Source organism: Aegilops tauschii, chromosome 3, assembly GCF_002575655.3.
Source record: "Aegilops tauschii subsp. strangulata cultivar AL8/78 chromosome 3, Aet v6.0, whole genome shotgun sequence".
Lineage (NCBI taxonomy): Eukaryota > Viridiplantae > Streptophyta > Magnoliopsida > Poales > Poaceae > Aegilops > Aegilops tauschii.
The window spans coordinates 595,829,403-595,845,661 of NC_053037.3; the positions used below are offsets into that span (position 1 = coordinate 595,829,403).

General features: G+C 41.5%; 2 protein-coding genes across 2 annotated transcripts; both read right to left on the reverse strand.

The window, feature by feature from the left end:
* Positions 1-3,290: 3,290 nt before the first annotated feature.
* Positions 3,291-4,194, reverse strand: LOC141020772 (uncharacterized). The gene is made up of 2 exons (XM_073495715.1): positions 3,629-4,194; positions 3,291-3,492 (listed from the first exon to the last, which is right to left on the reverse strand). The coding sequence occupies exons 1-2, from the start codon at positions 4,192-4,194 to the stop codon at positions 3,291-3,293; spliced, it is 768 nt and encodes a 255-aa protein (XP_073351816.1).
* Positions 4,195-14,939: 10,745 nt separating this feature from the next.
* On the reverse strand, positions 14,940-15,843 carry LOC141020773 (uncharacterized). The gene is made up of 2 exons (XM_073495716.1): positions 15,278-15,843; positions 14,940-15,141 (listed from the first exon to the last, which is right to left on the reverse strand). The coding sequence occupies exons 1-2, from the start codon at positions 15,841-15,843 to the stop codon at positions 14,940-14,942; spliced, it is 768 nt and encodes a 255-aa protein (XP_073351817.1).
* Positions 15,844-16,259: the final 416 nt, after the last annotated feature.

Consider the following 16,259-nt stretch of genomic DNA (forward strand, 5'->3'; position numbering starts at 1 on the left):
ACATTTATCACCCTTCGAGCCTTCTTACAGAGTTCAAGTATGGCATGTATAGCCCATAAACAAGCACACTTCAATTCTATTTCAGCAACCAATATTAATATAAATAGATGGTTTAGACTTCGTGAAAAAAGTTAGACTTAGACCTCCCAAAAATCAGCACCGACGGGCGAAAAAGAGTATACCAAGTCACCATCGATTGGTATAAATTTTTCACTTGATACTGATGTATCATCTCTGCTGACGAACAGCGTGCCCATCAATGGAGACCCAATCATTCATTGGTAGGATAGTAGTTATAGGCGCTAAACCTGTCAATGGAGGGGTTTAGGTGCCCATAAGTAAAAGGTGATTTTATAGTCGTGATACGTGGCTGCAGATGAGGTGTCACACACCCAGAAAAGACAAGTAAGAACTTGAACCATGAGAGGAATAGAATAAGAGAAAACAGATGGTGAGGAGGTGGGACATTGTAGGAAGGTCTACGTTGTTAGAGATACGACAGGAAATAGAGAGTGAAGAAGATCAAATCAACACAGAGGGGCACAAGATTTTAACGTGGAAACCCCCTCCAATGAGAAGGGAGAAAACCACGGGTGCCAACCAGTGAAACATAACTATATACGGAGAGGTTACAAATGCCGGGGATTACGATGATCTTATCCCGCGCGGTGGCTTACAAAGTATATATATAGTAGTGGCCAACCTAGGTCGATACTGATCCATACCCCCACGCGGCCCAAGCCTCCCAGCGACATGCCTCTGCTCCACTCCGTCAGAAATTAACCGCCATATGAATTTGGATCACAACATACCATATGTAGGCGCGGTCAATGTCCAAATGGCACCGGGGAATCTATGTCACGACATGGGTGGCCGTTGTGTAACAATTATGCCTTCTCTTCTATCTGATATGCAGTTTCAAATAGAAATATTAAATTTTGCACACTAAAGTTTTCGGAGAGGAAGGAAAAGATATCTAGGTGACATGTAGTTTCTTCCGTGGCGGCAAGGAAGCAACAATCACACATGCAAGTACAGAAAACATACGATGCAAGTTGGGCATGGCTCACGTGGCTTGACCCAATAGCAAAAAACTATTCCATTATTATTTTAAGTAGTGTGCACAAAGCGGGGTGCTCATAAATATGTAATGTGAAGCAAAAACCTAGAACTTACGTGCACTAACCATTTGGGAAAGAAACTGAGGGATATTAAGACAATGGCACACAGTTCCTTCCATACAGACAAAAGAGCAATAAGCATAATGAGGCAATGCTATGTTGGATTTTTTTTGGGGGGGGGGGGGTATGCAAGACGGCGGTCAATGTACAGATAATGGAACCCAGGATCTACGACATGGTTGACTGTTGTATAATGGTTGTATTTTTTTTTCAATTTGGGGCTGATACGCAGTTTCAAATAAAAATCAGAAACTTTTGCGAGCCAAGGTTTTGTGGGAGGAAGCGAAGGATACCAAGCTGGAAAGCTAGGCAGTGATCTCACATGGTTAATCCAATAAGACAATAATACCACCAAATGTAAGGAGCAGCAATCTTTTTGTTCAGCATCATGCAACTCTTTATTTCTTTTAAATTGCCTCAAGCACAAACAACTAAACCACATTGTAAAAACAAATTGGGCAAAACTTTTGGGAAGATGTGTATGCGAGTATAGAACATAAGACAAAGCACATGCAAGTATAGAAATAAGACAATGCTTGTGGGGTATTGTCCTTATGTGGCTTGATCTAACAATAAAAAATAAGAAGTAAAATCAAGGGTGCTAGTATATATGCACTATGAAACAAAAAACTACAACTTTCCGTGCACCAACGATTTGGAAAGAAATGAAAGTATATTCAACCAATGTCAGTGGTTTCTTCCATGCCAGCAATGGAGCATCAAGCTTATTATTAGGCATGTCTCCCCATGGAGTGGAAATGGTACGTGGCTCCCAATGAGGTGTCACGCGCCGAGAAAAGGAAAGAAATAACAATAAATATATAGACAGATGATTAAAATAAAGTTGAAATGGACGGGGAGAATCGGAGGAGGGGGGCACGGTTGGGGATAACGAATGTAGGTGCTCATCTCCAAATAACTGAATGGGACCGGAGGTGGAAGGATCTGCGTTGCGATATGGGTGACCGTTATGTAGCAGTTTTTAGTTTGGTCTCACATGTGTAGTTAAAAAATCGAGACAAAGATGGGCGACTTACAGATATAGTAGGCATGCCTTATTAGTGGACAACATATTTCCACATGAGACAAGGGGCAATGTAATAAAGGTGCTACCTCATCCCCAAGAAAAGTCTAGGGTTTCCCTCTTTACCGCTGGAGGCGCCGTCGGTCCGCCTCGTCTCCTGTGGCCTTAGGGCCATGGCGGCACGGTTGATCTCGGCCCTTGCCGGCGAGAGGGCTCTGTTTTCAGTTGTTCCTTCATGTTTTGTTAGGGTTTGTGTCCTGCTCAGGATGACGAGACGGCGTCAGCTCCCTGAAGATGGAATAAGGTTCTCCCCACCTAGCCCCCGTCCCAATGGTGTGTCTAGCATCGTCGGTGGGCCTGTGGAGATGTGTCTCCGGCGGGTCTGTCCTTGGTGGATTTGCTCGGATCTGGTTCTAGTTCATCTACGTTCATGTGTTTTCAGGTTGGATCCTTCCGATCTACGCTACTCTTCATTGGCGGTGGTTGTTGTTCGGCCGTGCTGGTCCTATGGGGCCTTAGCATGACGACTTCCCGACTGTCCACTACAATAAGTTGTGCCCGGCTCTGGCGAGGGAGGGGCAATGACGATGGAGCGCCTTCGGCTTGCTTCAGTGCTTGTAGTCGTCGCTAGGTGGTCTACGAATTTGGATGTAATTTTTATTATTTCTGATGTTTGTTGTACTGCCATGATTGAAAATGAATAGATTAAAAGTTTTCTCACAAAGAAAAACACAAAACAAAGAACATTTTTGCGCCAAGATTTTGGGAGCCAATGCGAAGTATACCGACTTAGACAATGATCTCAAGCAATCCTTTCTAGCTTTCCCCCCTTAATTTCAATACAAAATCCATTTTGAAATGGTACCTTACAAATCGATAGGCAGATCTGCCTAGCTAGAGTAAATTGCACAAAACCACCACAATTATGCAAAAGTCTTCAAACTACATGTTTTGTGGTGGTTTTTTCCTGAAGAATTGATAACTTTGACTCAATGTGGCGGTTTTTTGCAATTCACTCGGCTAGCTAGCATAGAGCATAGAGCATAGACAAGCATAGACAAGACGCCGATGGATGGGTTTGTGGATCAGGCGACAGCGTTGGTTGGCCTGGGGACGTACTTGCGGAGCCAAATCTCACGTTGTCCGATGGAGATCTTGACGAGCCTCTCGCCGTTGAGCACGAGCTTCACGATCACCTCTGTCTTGAAGATGATCCGGCCATACATGGGCCTGTGGCCTCCCTTCGTCTTCTCCATGAGCACCCTCACTACACAGTCGCCCCACTTCCTGCACCCATGCATGCAAACCATGAGACATGATCCAGTTCCAATCATCATGGATCATGGATGCAGATCTTAGTAGATCCATGTGTATAAATAAACTTAATCAATAGATCGAGTAGTGTATGTGAGTGCACACTTACTGCCTGAAGTACTCAAAGATCTCCTCATGGTGGAGGGCATTTCCCTTGGAGAAGGTGATGAACATGGAGCGGCAGTCCTCCGGCACGACCACTGGTTGGGAGGTGTAGGGCGCCATGAGCTCCGGCGGGTTGACAATCAGCCCAGTCTCGAACCTCCGGAGCAGGGCGTGCAGGCGGTCGTCGAATACGAACTTGCCGGCACCATCTAGGAAGTGGGCGACGCCGTGGACGACGAGGTCCTGGTGGAAGGCGAAGAAGCCCGGCTCGATGTGGACACCGCCTTGCATGCAGAGCGCGGAGATGAGCGGGATGGGCGGGAGGGCGGGCTCCTGGTGGCGGAGGCACAAGAGGACGACGTTGGCCTCTTTTGCGACGATGGCGACGGCGTCGGGCGCCATGGCTGGGACGTGGTGTATGGCGGAGATGGTGCCCTGGTCCAGCCACACCAGCAGTGCCACCGCGTTCTGGGCTTTCTCCGGGCTGCCGCACACGGAAATGAACCGGTCGTACGCCTGCCGTGCGATGCTGTACATGTACAGCACGTCGCGCACCGTCATTGCCGCCATGGCTGCTCTGGTTATTTGGTTGCTCTTGCACCCGCCGGCCGGAGAAGAGGCTATGGATGGCTCGCCTGAGAAGCTAGCAAGAGAGGAGTGAGGAAGGGGTGATGGGTGGATGGGGAGTGGACCGATATTTGTATCTTCTCCTGGTCCGGCGACGCGGCTGCGCTCGATCTGGCCGGTGGAAGGTTTAATGAGGTGCCAAAAAAGGGCTAGCGGGAAACAACTCTCTTTGAATAAATTGCTCTTCGTCCGTTAGTTGGTTTTACATCCTCTTTTGTTTTCAGTTCGTTTTACATCCTAAAAAGTATACATGTGTGTATCCTGCTAAATTTGCACTCCCTTTTTTCTTGGTACTGGTTAATGTTATACTCACCAATTTTTGATTTTCATATTTCTTGTTTGTTTTCTTTTCTTTTTTTTTGGTCGTTAGACTTCGGGTTTTTCCTGTAGTTTTTCTTTGGTTTCTACTTTGTTTCTTTCATGGTTTTCATCTATTTTTCTTTTCTTTCAGATTTTCCTTTTTTTTGGTTTTTGTTTCTTTCTTGGTTTTCAACAATCTTTTTTTATTTGTTTCTTTATTTATGGTTTTAACTATTTTCATTCCTTTTGCACCTATTTCTTTGGTTTTATTTCATTTCCTTTTTCTTATGTTCTTATGTTCTTTTGTTTTTTTGGTTTTTCTTTGTTTCTTTCCGTTTCCACTATACATTCTTCAAATATCTCAATCACATTTTTATAATACACCTCTAACATTTTTTTTAATACAAACTGAATGTTTTGAAATACATGTTCCACATTTTTTCTATACACATTTTTACTTTTTTCCAATTCTTGATTAACATTTTTGAAATACTAGATTAACAGTTTTTGAATACATGATCAAAATGTTTTCTATACACATTTTAACATTTTTAACACGCTTGATTAACCATTTTTAAATATGAGATTAACATTTTTAATACATGATCAACATTTTTTCTATACACATTTAACATTTCTCAAATACTTGTTTAACAAAAAATTTCAAATGCTTGATTAAAATTTTCTGAATACATGATCAAACTTTTTCATACACATTGTACAACTGAGGTAACCCCCCGCGATGGTAAGGGCCATCGGTTGGACAAATTACTCTTGATGCAGGTGATGCACCGGTCAAGACGTACTTTGGAGACATCCTCGCATCGCAAGGACTCATAGTGGTTGTCTTCCAGAGCATCGTTTAATGTCATAAGATCCCGAGCACAAATATAAAGTGACGACAGTAAGACCACATACCCTGCATGTTTTTAATACTAGTGTTTGCACCGAAAAGGTTGTTAAAGGTCCGGTTGATAACCTAGAATTTATTTTTTTTAGCAATAACTTGTCAGGTCCTTTGTCGTAGTGCACATCCTTTCATGGGTTCGATAACTCAGGGTCATTTCTTAGGGAAAAAGCACGGAAACCTTCTGCTACCCAAACCGGATCTCAAAGGGCATCAATGACATACATTTCTCTCTTTTGAGTTTTATCTCTACTCCTAATGGAGCAGTTGGTAGTCTCGCTTACAGGTTTTTTTTCGTCCCACCTCCCATGGTTTTTTTGGTACCTCCTCCCACCTTCGCTGGTTTTTTTCGTCCCCTCCCCCCACTTCATCGGTTTATTTTCACGTCACCCTCTCACACAACGAAAAAAATCTGAACAGATCTGAACTTTCCATAGTGGCGCAAGTTATTTAGTAATGTAGAATCAATCACGAATAATCTCTAAAGATCAAATCTAAATTAATTAACCTTACCTTAAATCACTCAATCACATTAATTAGAAAACAAATAATTTATTTTTAGAAAAATCGCTCAATAACATTAACCTTACCTTAACTCACGGATGGTAATCAATCTCCAAACAAAGGGAACAATACATGGAGGGAGCAGTAAATAAACTCCCTTTCTTATGACCAAGTTATGGCACCATGCCAAGTTGCTTTGCTTTTCGACAAACTTTGTATTTTGTGGAGTTTTCTCGGTTAAAAATTGTCGATAAATGGCGGGTGTCGCAATTTGCATATGTGTAGGAAATCATTCAAACCTAGTGTAAATGACTCCCATGGGCACGCCTACCTGCTTACGGAAGTTTGGGCCAGTCTTGAGATTTCCAAAAATACCATGTTAGACGGAGACTGTTCGGTTAGGCCAGAAGAGTCCGTTTGGGAGTAGCCCATTTCTCAACATTTTTTAAATGGTCTCAGTTTTTTTTCATGTCCTTGTATGATCAATTTAAGGTACCATGTCAACTGGTTTGGGGTTTCAACAAGTTTTGCATTTTTTGGAACATGAATTGAGAAAAATTTCATGTTTGTAGATTTTTTTAAGGATTTGAGAAAGTTCATCGATTTTGAAAAAAGTGCATCAATTTTGGCAAAACAAATTCATCTACTTTGAAAATATGCATTCATTTTGAAAAATAATTCATCAATTTTGAGAAAAGGAACATCAATTTTGAAAAAAACATCTATTTTGAAAAAACGTTCATCAATATTTTTTATGAATTTTAAAAAAATTATCGATTTAGGAAAACGTTCACCAAGTTTGGAAATTTTTTCGCAAATTTTGTTTAAAGCCCATTCTTTCATAGAAAACGAAATTGGGAAAAGTTTGCACATTGCAAGAGAAAAGGGAAAATAATAATGAACAAAAAAGAAAGGAAAACGACAAATAAGAAATTGAGAAGGAAAATAAATCTGGGACAAAACCGTTAAAAGCGAGAAAAAAAGGGCAAGAAAAAAGAAAGAAGGAAAGAAGTAAAGAAGTAAAGAAGAAAACTGGAAAAAGAAAAGCGTATAGAAGAAAAGAATAAGACATGTAAACACGTGAATTGATGGTGGCGAGTTGGTTATGGCGTCGCATTATGAACCAGAAGTTCCTGTCTCGAATCTTGGCACACTTATAATTTTTTGCGATTTAAAGAGATGGATGGGACGGCCCAGTGCGCAAGTGTACGGCCTATACGTATACATCGAATTGATATTTTAAAAAGAAAAACATACAAAACAAAATATGACCATCATGTCCTTTATTATGAAGAGGTATGGGCTAATCTGAGCCGTCCTTGTGTTTAGGGGGGTCTACCGAAGTAGAAGTGAAATCTGTAATACAAAGTCAGCAAATGACAAATACGCATGCAATACATGAAATTTACATCCGATTAACAACTGCACAATTTCAGCTTTGTATTATCAGAGGCCTAGTTTAGCTAGGTTTTGCGGCCTAAGATGCTTGTGGTTTATGCCCGGTTTCTCCCTGATTAGCTGAGCGTCATTAGATTTTTTTGGGTCTAATTTTCCTTATAAGCTGTATATTTTTGCGCCTAGTTTCCTTATAAACTGGACAAATTCTATCCTTCTTAATTATGGAACTTGTGGAAACCCCCACCCTCTCCAAGAGGTTCTTCAAAAAAAGGCCCGTCTGCGACAAAGAAATGGTATGTCACTGATAAGCCTCTAGACTATCAGATTCGACAAGCTCCTAGACAACTAGCTATGAACCGGCAGGGCTCCAAGTCAAGCTTAACAATGTTGGCATTCTTTCACATGTTTGTGCTATAGCAGCAACAATGGTTCAGATACCACAGAAGACGAGAATAAACAGAAGCTGGATAAAAATGGTATACAACAACTTTTATCTGCAGAGGGGGGTTTCTATCTGCGCACGACAGAAGTTTCTTTTTGTGCAACAGAAGTTTCTATTTGCTGGTGTTGTTGTGGACATGCTATCTGAAATGTACACCACGAGGTTATCCAATGTTCATTGAAGTCTACAGTTTATTTTATCCTTGATGAGTTGTTAGTTTAATATGTACAATTTCATGTTGTTGACTGTTTGTTCCTCACCCTCAAATAAGGTTTGGGGGAATCAATTGTTAACATCAAATCTGCGATGGTGTGAGGATGTAATGAATTTGCGATCCTTTTACAGCAGCTAAAATGCATTACAAATCATGGTGCACCGGCTGCGAGTTATTTAAAGCAGGCAAGCATTACTGTAAGAACCTATGTAATGTAAACCAGAGTTATTGATGGACAAAACACATGTGTGGCAGAAGAAGCAACTGAAATCCACGGCAAACTAGAGTTGGTTAGTTATGTTTTGTTTATCAGGTTGTTTGTTTGTTAGCTTCTACTCCCTCCGTCCCAAAATGTAAGACGCCTTTTGACACACTATCATAGTATCAAAAAACGTCTTACATTTTGGGACGGAGGGAGTACTAGTCAGCAGGTTTGATTTCTTAGTCAACTCTATAAGAGAACAACAGAACATTTGAGATTAAGCAAGGAAAATTAAACCCACCTAATCGGCCTTTCAGAGTCTCTCTGGTGAGTGAACACGCCATAGCCCCTTGCCACTCCTATCCAGAAAACTAGCCATATCACATCATGGTTATTTTTGCATGTTCTTAATTATTGTGCACAAGTATAGAACATCAAAATTCGGGAACAGAGCAGGTGATAACTCTACTAAAAACAAAACCAAGGCCACAGCTAATATAATATTTCCATCCTCTATCCCAACTTTTCCGATTTAAAATTTATCAAGTGGTTCAAACAAGCACCAAGACAAGTATTTAGGCTGAATCTCATTTCTATGCATGGTGTGAAGTTCTAATATGGGAGTGAGTCGGGTCTTCTCTTTTCCATGCATCTAGCTTGCGTAGTCAACCCTCAAGAAATTTAGGGTTAGCTAGCTTACATACCAATCCATCCATTCTTCGTCCAGCTTAATTCATCCATTCTTCGTACGGCTTACTATATGTAGTTTCACACACGCATATAAATTGATATGACTATATGTAAAGAAACAATGTGGGATCAAACTCACAAATTCAAAGACATGACCAAATGCTGCTAGCCACCTAAACAAACATGTCCTGCTAACCAATGGCCACCACAAATATTTAAGAACATACTGCAACGGCGGATTCGAAACATTTTTTTTAACTTCTCAAACGGAGTATTATCTAATATTCTTGGAAACATGAATAATTTTTGAAATCCCGACGAGTTTCAAAAATTGCGAACAAATTCTAAAAAAATTCTTACATTTTACGGAACACATTATTTTTTAAAATGGAATTTTTTTAAATATACAAATATTTTTCGAAATCAGGAACATTTTTTGAATGTATGTTTTTTTAAAAGGGACCATGTTTTAAACATTCAAAACAATTTTAGAAAATGCGTATTTTTTAAACATGAACATTTCATTTGACGTTCTGAAAATTTGACTAAAACAAGAATATTTTTTGAACTTGGACATTTTTTAAAATGCAGTTTTTCTGAAAATTTTGAATAATTTTGTAAAACATAAACATTTTTGAAAAAAGGGGAACATGTTTTATATATAAAGAAATTCAAGGTCCTTTTCCAGCCAGCTCACGTACCAGTCCATCCATATTTCGTCTAGCTTAATCCATCCATCCTTCATCCAGCTTACTACATGTAGTTTCACACACGTATATAAATTGGTACGACTGTATGTAAAGGAACAATGTGTGACTATTTAAAATATTTTTGCTTTGAATTTGTGAACATTTCACTAAAACAAGAATATTTTTTGAATTTGGAACATTCTAAAATGCAAGTTTCTGCTGGAAAATCTTTAACAATTTTTAAAAACACAAACATTTACAAAAATGGTTTTTTTGAATTTTTCTTGGAACAAGAAAAAAAAATTATTATTCTGTTTTTTTTCAAATGGGAGCACAATTTTGGAATTCTGATTTTTTTTCGAAAATTTCAACAAAAACTGAAATTATGAACATTTTTTGAAAATTGTGAACTCACGCAAAAGATAAAAAGGAAAATAAACTTGGAAGGGTTAAAAATAAAAAATAAAGAAAGGAAAAATCGTAAGAAATAGAAAAACTAAAATAGAAACAGAACACAGAAAAAAGACAAATGGCCGGCCCAGTCTTTGGCCCCGTGTGAGAAGTTCCGGCTATTTTCCGCCTTGTGCTGCAAATAGGGTATTCTCAGCTGCGTTGGCAGGAAAATAAGTGAGCTGGCTTCACCGGGCATCAGCGCGCGACCCAAGTATGAAATTCTGGACAAATCCTTTTCCCTTTTCTAGCAGACAATGAAAAAAAATTAGTACCACCTCGGATAGTAAAAAAGAAAATCTTTCGGTGCTGAACGGATGAAAAAATTTCAAAGAAACACATATTGCTTTATTAGTAGGTATATAGAAGAATTACTGCTAGCAGAGTAGGCGCGAATCTCAGGACATGCACCTATAGCACGAATACGTACATATTTTTTCGTTTACAGAGTTGAAAGTTTTGTACCAGTGGGCATAGCAAAATGTATCAATCTCAGGACATGCATTTATAGTACTCCCTCATATCTACAATAAGTGTCGTGGTTTTTGTTTAAACTTAAACTAAAACCATGACACTTATTTTGGATCAGAAGAAGTATTTATCATTAACATCACATGATATGAGTGAAAACTAAGGATTGCATACGAACATCCAGACTAAGTATTCCAAGGGGAATTATGACACACTTTTGAAAGTTTCAAAGCAGTGGTTAGCTCATTACTTATCAAGCAATCATATCAATATAATCAAGCCATTTACTAAGGTCACAAGTTGTTTTCATTAGGTGAAAGAAGGCAGCCATGCATGTTAAAAGAACCTGCGGCGGCGCCATGCCCCAGGTAGCCGTGTCCATGGCCTAGGGCATGCCCCCCTCGTTCCTTCATTCTCTGTTTGGCACTGTAGCTATGTTGTTCGTCTGGGGTGTGCCTCTACTTCGCGCTGCCATTGAAAAAAGATAAAAGGTCATGCAACATTTCTGAACGAGTAATTACTCAATCCACACATAAGCTGAATCCCCTAAGACAATTTGCCAAATACTGAACCTTAATACTAATGATCAAATTAATGGTCAATGTATAGAAATCTCATACATATGCAACTCTGTCTCCTTATTTTATAACCCAACATCTTCGAGCATGACATATGTACCTTGCTTCTTTTGAGTCCTAACAAAATATAAAACTACTAGAGAGCTAACATAACTTGATAACTCATACCCATGCATGCATCTCTCTCATTTTTTCAGTATTGTGTCTTTATTATTAATACTAATAGCAAAGAAACAAAATCTATTGTCTAACATACCACACATAATAGGGCCGTAAATTAAAAACATAGGGTCAAAAAGATCATAAAAGATATAATTGAGGTATAGGGGATGCCGAGGCATACCGAAGCTTTGTGGTTTTGACCCTCTTGTTTTCCTTCTCCTCAACACCTTATTGCCCCCATTAAACCTGAAAAAACTTAACTTTAAGTTCATAATTTTTGAAATTGCTGACTGCATGAAATTGTTTTCCTTCAACATAATAGTGATATAAGCTTCAAGTTATGGTATACAAATTCATACTAAATAACTTACCATTTTGTACAGTAGATACCAACATTTATCACCCTTCGAGCCTTCTTACAGAGTTCAAGTATGGCATGTATAGCCCATAAACAAGCACACTTCAATTCTATTTCAGCAACCAATATTAATATAAATAGATGGTTTAGACTTCGTGAAAAAAGTTAGACTTAGACCTCCCAAAAATCAGCACCGACGGGCGAAAAAGAGTATACCAAGTCACCATCGATTGGTATAAATTTTTCACTTGATACTGATGTATCATCTCTGCTGACGAACAGCGTGCCCATCAATGGAGACCCAATCATTCATTGGTAGGATAGTAGTTATAGGCGCTAAACCTGTCAATGGAGGGGTTTAGGTGCCCATAAGTAAAAGGTGATTTTATAGTCGTGATACGTGGCTGCAGATGAGGTGTCACACACCCAGAAAAGACAAGTAAGAACTTGAACCATGAGAGGAATAGAATAAGAGAAAACAGATGGTGAGGAGGTGGGACATTGTAGGAAGGTCTACGTTGTTAGAGATACGACAGGAAATAGAGAGTGAAGAAGATCAAATCAACACAGAGGGGCACAAGATTTTAACGTGGAAACCCCCTCCAATGAGAAGGGAGAAAACCACGGGTGCCAACCAGTGAAACATAACTATATACGGAGAGGTTACAAATGCCGGGGATTACGATGATCTTATCCCGCGCGGTGGCTTACAAAGTATATATATAGTAGTGGCCAACCTAGGTCGATACTGATCCATACCCCCACGCGGCCCAAGCCTCCCAGCGACATGCCTCTGCTCCACTCCGTCAGAAATTAACCGCCATATGAATTTGGATCACAACATACCATATGTAGGCGCGGTCAATGTCCAAATGGCACCGGGGAATCTATGTCACGACATGGGTGGCCGTTGTGTAACAATTATGCCTTCTCTTCTATCTGATATGCAGTTTCAAATAGAAATATTAAATTTTGCACACTAAAGTTTTCGGAGAGGAAGGAAAAGATATCTAGGTGACATGTAGTTTCTTCCGTGGCGGCAAGGAAGCAACAATCACACATGCAAGTACAGAAAACATACGATGCAAGTTGGGCATGGCTCACGTGGCTTGACCCAATAGCAAAAAACTATTCCATTATTATTTTAAGTAGTGTGCACAAAGCGGGGTGCTCATAAATATGTAATGTGAAGCAAAAACCTAGAACTTACGTGCACTAACCATTTGGGAAAGAAACTGAGGGATATTAAGACAATGGCACACAGTTCCTTCCATACAGACAAAAGAGCAATAAGCATAATGAGGCAATGCTATGTTGGATTTTTTTGGGGGGGGGGGGTATGCAAGACGGCGGTCAATGTACAGATAATGGAACCCAGGATCTACGACATGGTTGACTGTTGTATAATGGTTGTATTTTTTTTTTCAATTTGGGGCTGATACGCAGTTTCAAATAAAAATCAGAAACTTTTGCGAGCCAAGGTTTTGTGGGAGGAAGCGAAGGATACCAAGCTGGAAAGCTAGGCAGTGATCTCACATGGTTAATCCAATAAGACAATAATACCACCAAATGTAAGGAGCAGCAATCTTTTTGTTCAGCATCATGCAACTCTTTATTTCTTTTAAATTGCCTCAAGCACAAACAACTAAACCACATTGTAAAAACAAATTGGGCAAAACTTTTGGGAAGATGTGTATGCGAGTATAGAACATAAGACAAAGCACATGCAAGTATAGAAATAAGACAATGCTTGTGGGGTATTGTCCTTATGTGGCTTGATCTAACAATAAAAAATAAGAAGTAAAATCAAGGGTGCTAGTATATATGCACTATGAAACAAAAAACTACAACTTTCCGTGCACCAACGATTTGGAAAGAAATGAAAGTATATTCAACCAATGTCAGTGGTTTCTTCCATGCCAGCAATGGAGCATCAAGCTTATTATTAGGCATGTCTCCCCATGGAGTGGAAATGGTACGTGGCTCCCAATGAGGTGTCACGCGCCGAGAAAAGGAAAGAAATAACAATAAATATATAGACAGATGATTAAAATAAAGTTGAAATGGACGGGGAGAATCGGAGGAGGGGGGCACGGTTGGGGATAACGAATGTAGGTGCTCATCTCCAAATAACTGAATGGGACCGGAGGTGGAAGGATCTGCGTTGCGATATGGGTGACCGTTATGTAGCAGTTTTTAGTTTGGTCTCACATGTGTAGTTAAAAAATCGAGACAAAGATGGGCGACTTACAGATATAGTAGGCATGCCTTATTAGTGGACAACATATTTCCACATGAGACAAGGGGCAATGTAATAAAGGTGCTACCTCATCCCCAAGAAAAGTCTAGGGTTTCCCTCTTTACCGCTGGAGGCGCCGTCGGTCCGCCTCGTCTCCTGTGGCCTTAGGGCCATGGCGGCACGGTTGATCTCGGCCCTTGCCGGCGAGAGGGCTCTGTTTTCAGTTGTTCCTTCATGTTTTGTTAGGGTTTGTGTCCTGCTCAGGATGACGAGACGGCGTCAGCTCCCTGAAGATGGAATAAGGTTCTCCCCACCTAGCCCCCGTCCCAATGGTGTGTCTAGCATCGTCGGTGGGCCTGTGGAGATGTGTCTCCGGCGGGTCTGTCCTTGGTGGATTTGCTCGGATCTGGTTCTAGTTCATCTACGTTCATGTGTTTTCAGGTTGGATCCTTCCGATCTACGCTACTCTTCATTGGCGGTGGTTGTTGTTCGGCCGTGCTGGTCCTATGGGGCCTTAGCATGACGACTTCCCGACTGTCCACTACAATAAGTTGTGCCCGGCTCTGGCGAGGGAGGGGCAATGACGATGGAGCGCCTTCGGCTTGCTTCAGTGCTTGTAGTCGTCGCTAGGTGGTCTACGAATTTGGATGTAATTTTTATTATTTCTGATGTTTGTTGTACTGCCATGATTGAAAATGAATAGATTAAAAGTTTTCTCACAAAGAAAAACACAAAACAAAGAACATTTTTGCGCCAAGATTTTGGGAGCCAATGCGAAGTATACCGACTTAGACAATGATCTCAAGCAATCCTTTCTAGCTTTCCCCCCTTAATTTCAATACAAAATCCATTTTGAAATGGTACCTTACAAATCGATAGGCAGATCTGCCTAGCTAGAGTAAATTGCACAAAACCACCACAATTATGCAAAAGTCTTCAAACTACATGTTTTGTGGTGGTTTTTTCCTGAAGAATTGATAACTTTGACTCAATGTGGCGGTTTTTTGCAATTCACTCGGCTAGCTAGCATAGAGCATAGAGCATAGACAAGCATAGACAAGACGCCGATGGATGGGTTTGTGGATCAGGCGACAGCGTTGGTTGGCCTGGGGACGTACTTGCGGAGCCAAATCTCACGTTGTCCGATGGAGATCTTGACGAGCCTCTCGCCGTTGAGCACGAGCTTCACGATCACCTCTGTCTTGAAGATGATCCGGCCATACATGGGCCTGTGGCCTCCCTTCGTCTTCTCCATGAGCACCCTCACTACACAGTCGCCCCACTTCCTGCACCCATGCATGCAAACCATGAGACATGATCCAGTTCCAATCATCATGGATCATGGATGCAGATCTTAGTAGATCCATGTGTATAAATAAACTTAATCAATAGATCGAGTAGTGTATGTGAGTGCACACTTACTGCCTGAAGTACTCAAAGATCTCCTCATGGTGGAGGGCATTTCCCTTGGAGAAGGTGATGAACATGGAGCGGCAGTCCTCCGGCACGACCACTGGTTGGGAGGTGTAGGGCGCCATGAGCTCCGGCGGGTTGACAATCAGCCCAGTCTCGGACCTCCGGAGCAGGGCGTGCAGGCGGTCGTCGAATACGAACTTGCCGGCACCATCTAGGAAGTGGGCGACGCCGCGGACGACGAGGTCCTGGTGGAAGGCGAAGAAGCCCGGCTCGATGTGGACACCGCCTTGCATGCAGAGCACGGAGATGAGCAGGCTGGGCAGGAGGGCGGGCTCCTGGTGGCGGAGGCACACGAGGACGACGTTGGCCTCTTCTGCGACGATGGCGACGGCGTCGGGCGCCGTGGCTGGGACGTGGTGTATGGCGGAGATGGTGCCCTGGTCCAGCCACACCAGCAGTGCCACCGCGTTCTGGGCTTTCTCTGGGCTGCCGCACACGGAAATGAACCGGTCGTACGCCTGCCGTGCGATGCCGTACATGTACAGCACGTCGCGCACCGTCATTGCCGCCATGGCTGCTCTGGTTATTTGGTTGCTCTTGCACCCGCCGGCCGGAGAAGAGGCTATGGATGGCTCGCCTGAGAAGCTAGCAAGAGAGGAGTGAGGAAGGGGTGATGGGTGGATGGGGAGTGGACCGATATTTGTATCTTCTCCTGGTCCGGCGACGCGGCTGCGCTCGATCCGGCCGGTGGAAGGTTTAATGAGGTGCCAAAAAAGGGCTAGCGGGAAACAACTCTCTTTGAATAAATTGCTCTTCGTCCGTTAGTTGGTTTTACATCCTCTTTTGTTTTCAGTTCGTTTTACATCCTAAAAAGTATACATGTGTGTATCCTGCTAAATTTGCACTCCCTTTTTTCTTGGTACTGGTTAATGTTATACTCACCAATTTTTGATTTTCATATTTCTTGTTTGTTTTCTTTTCTTTTTTC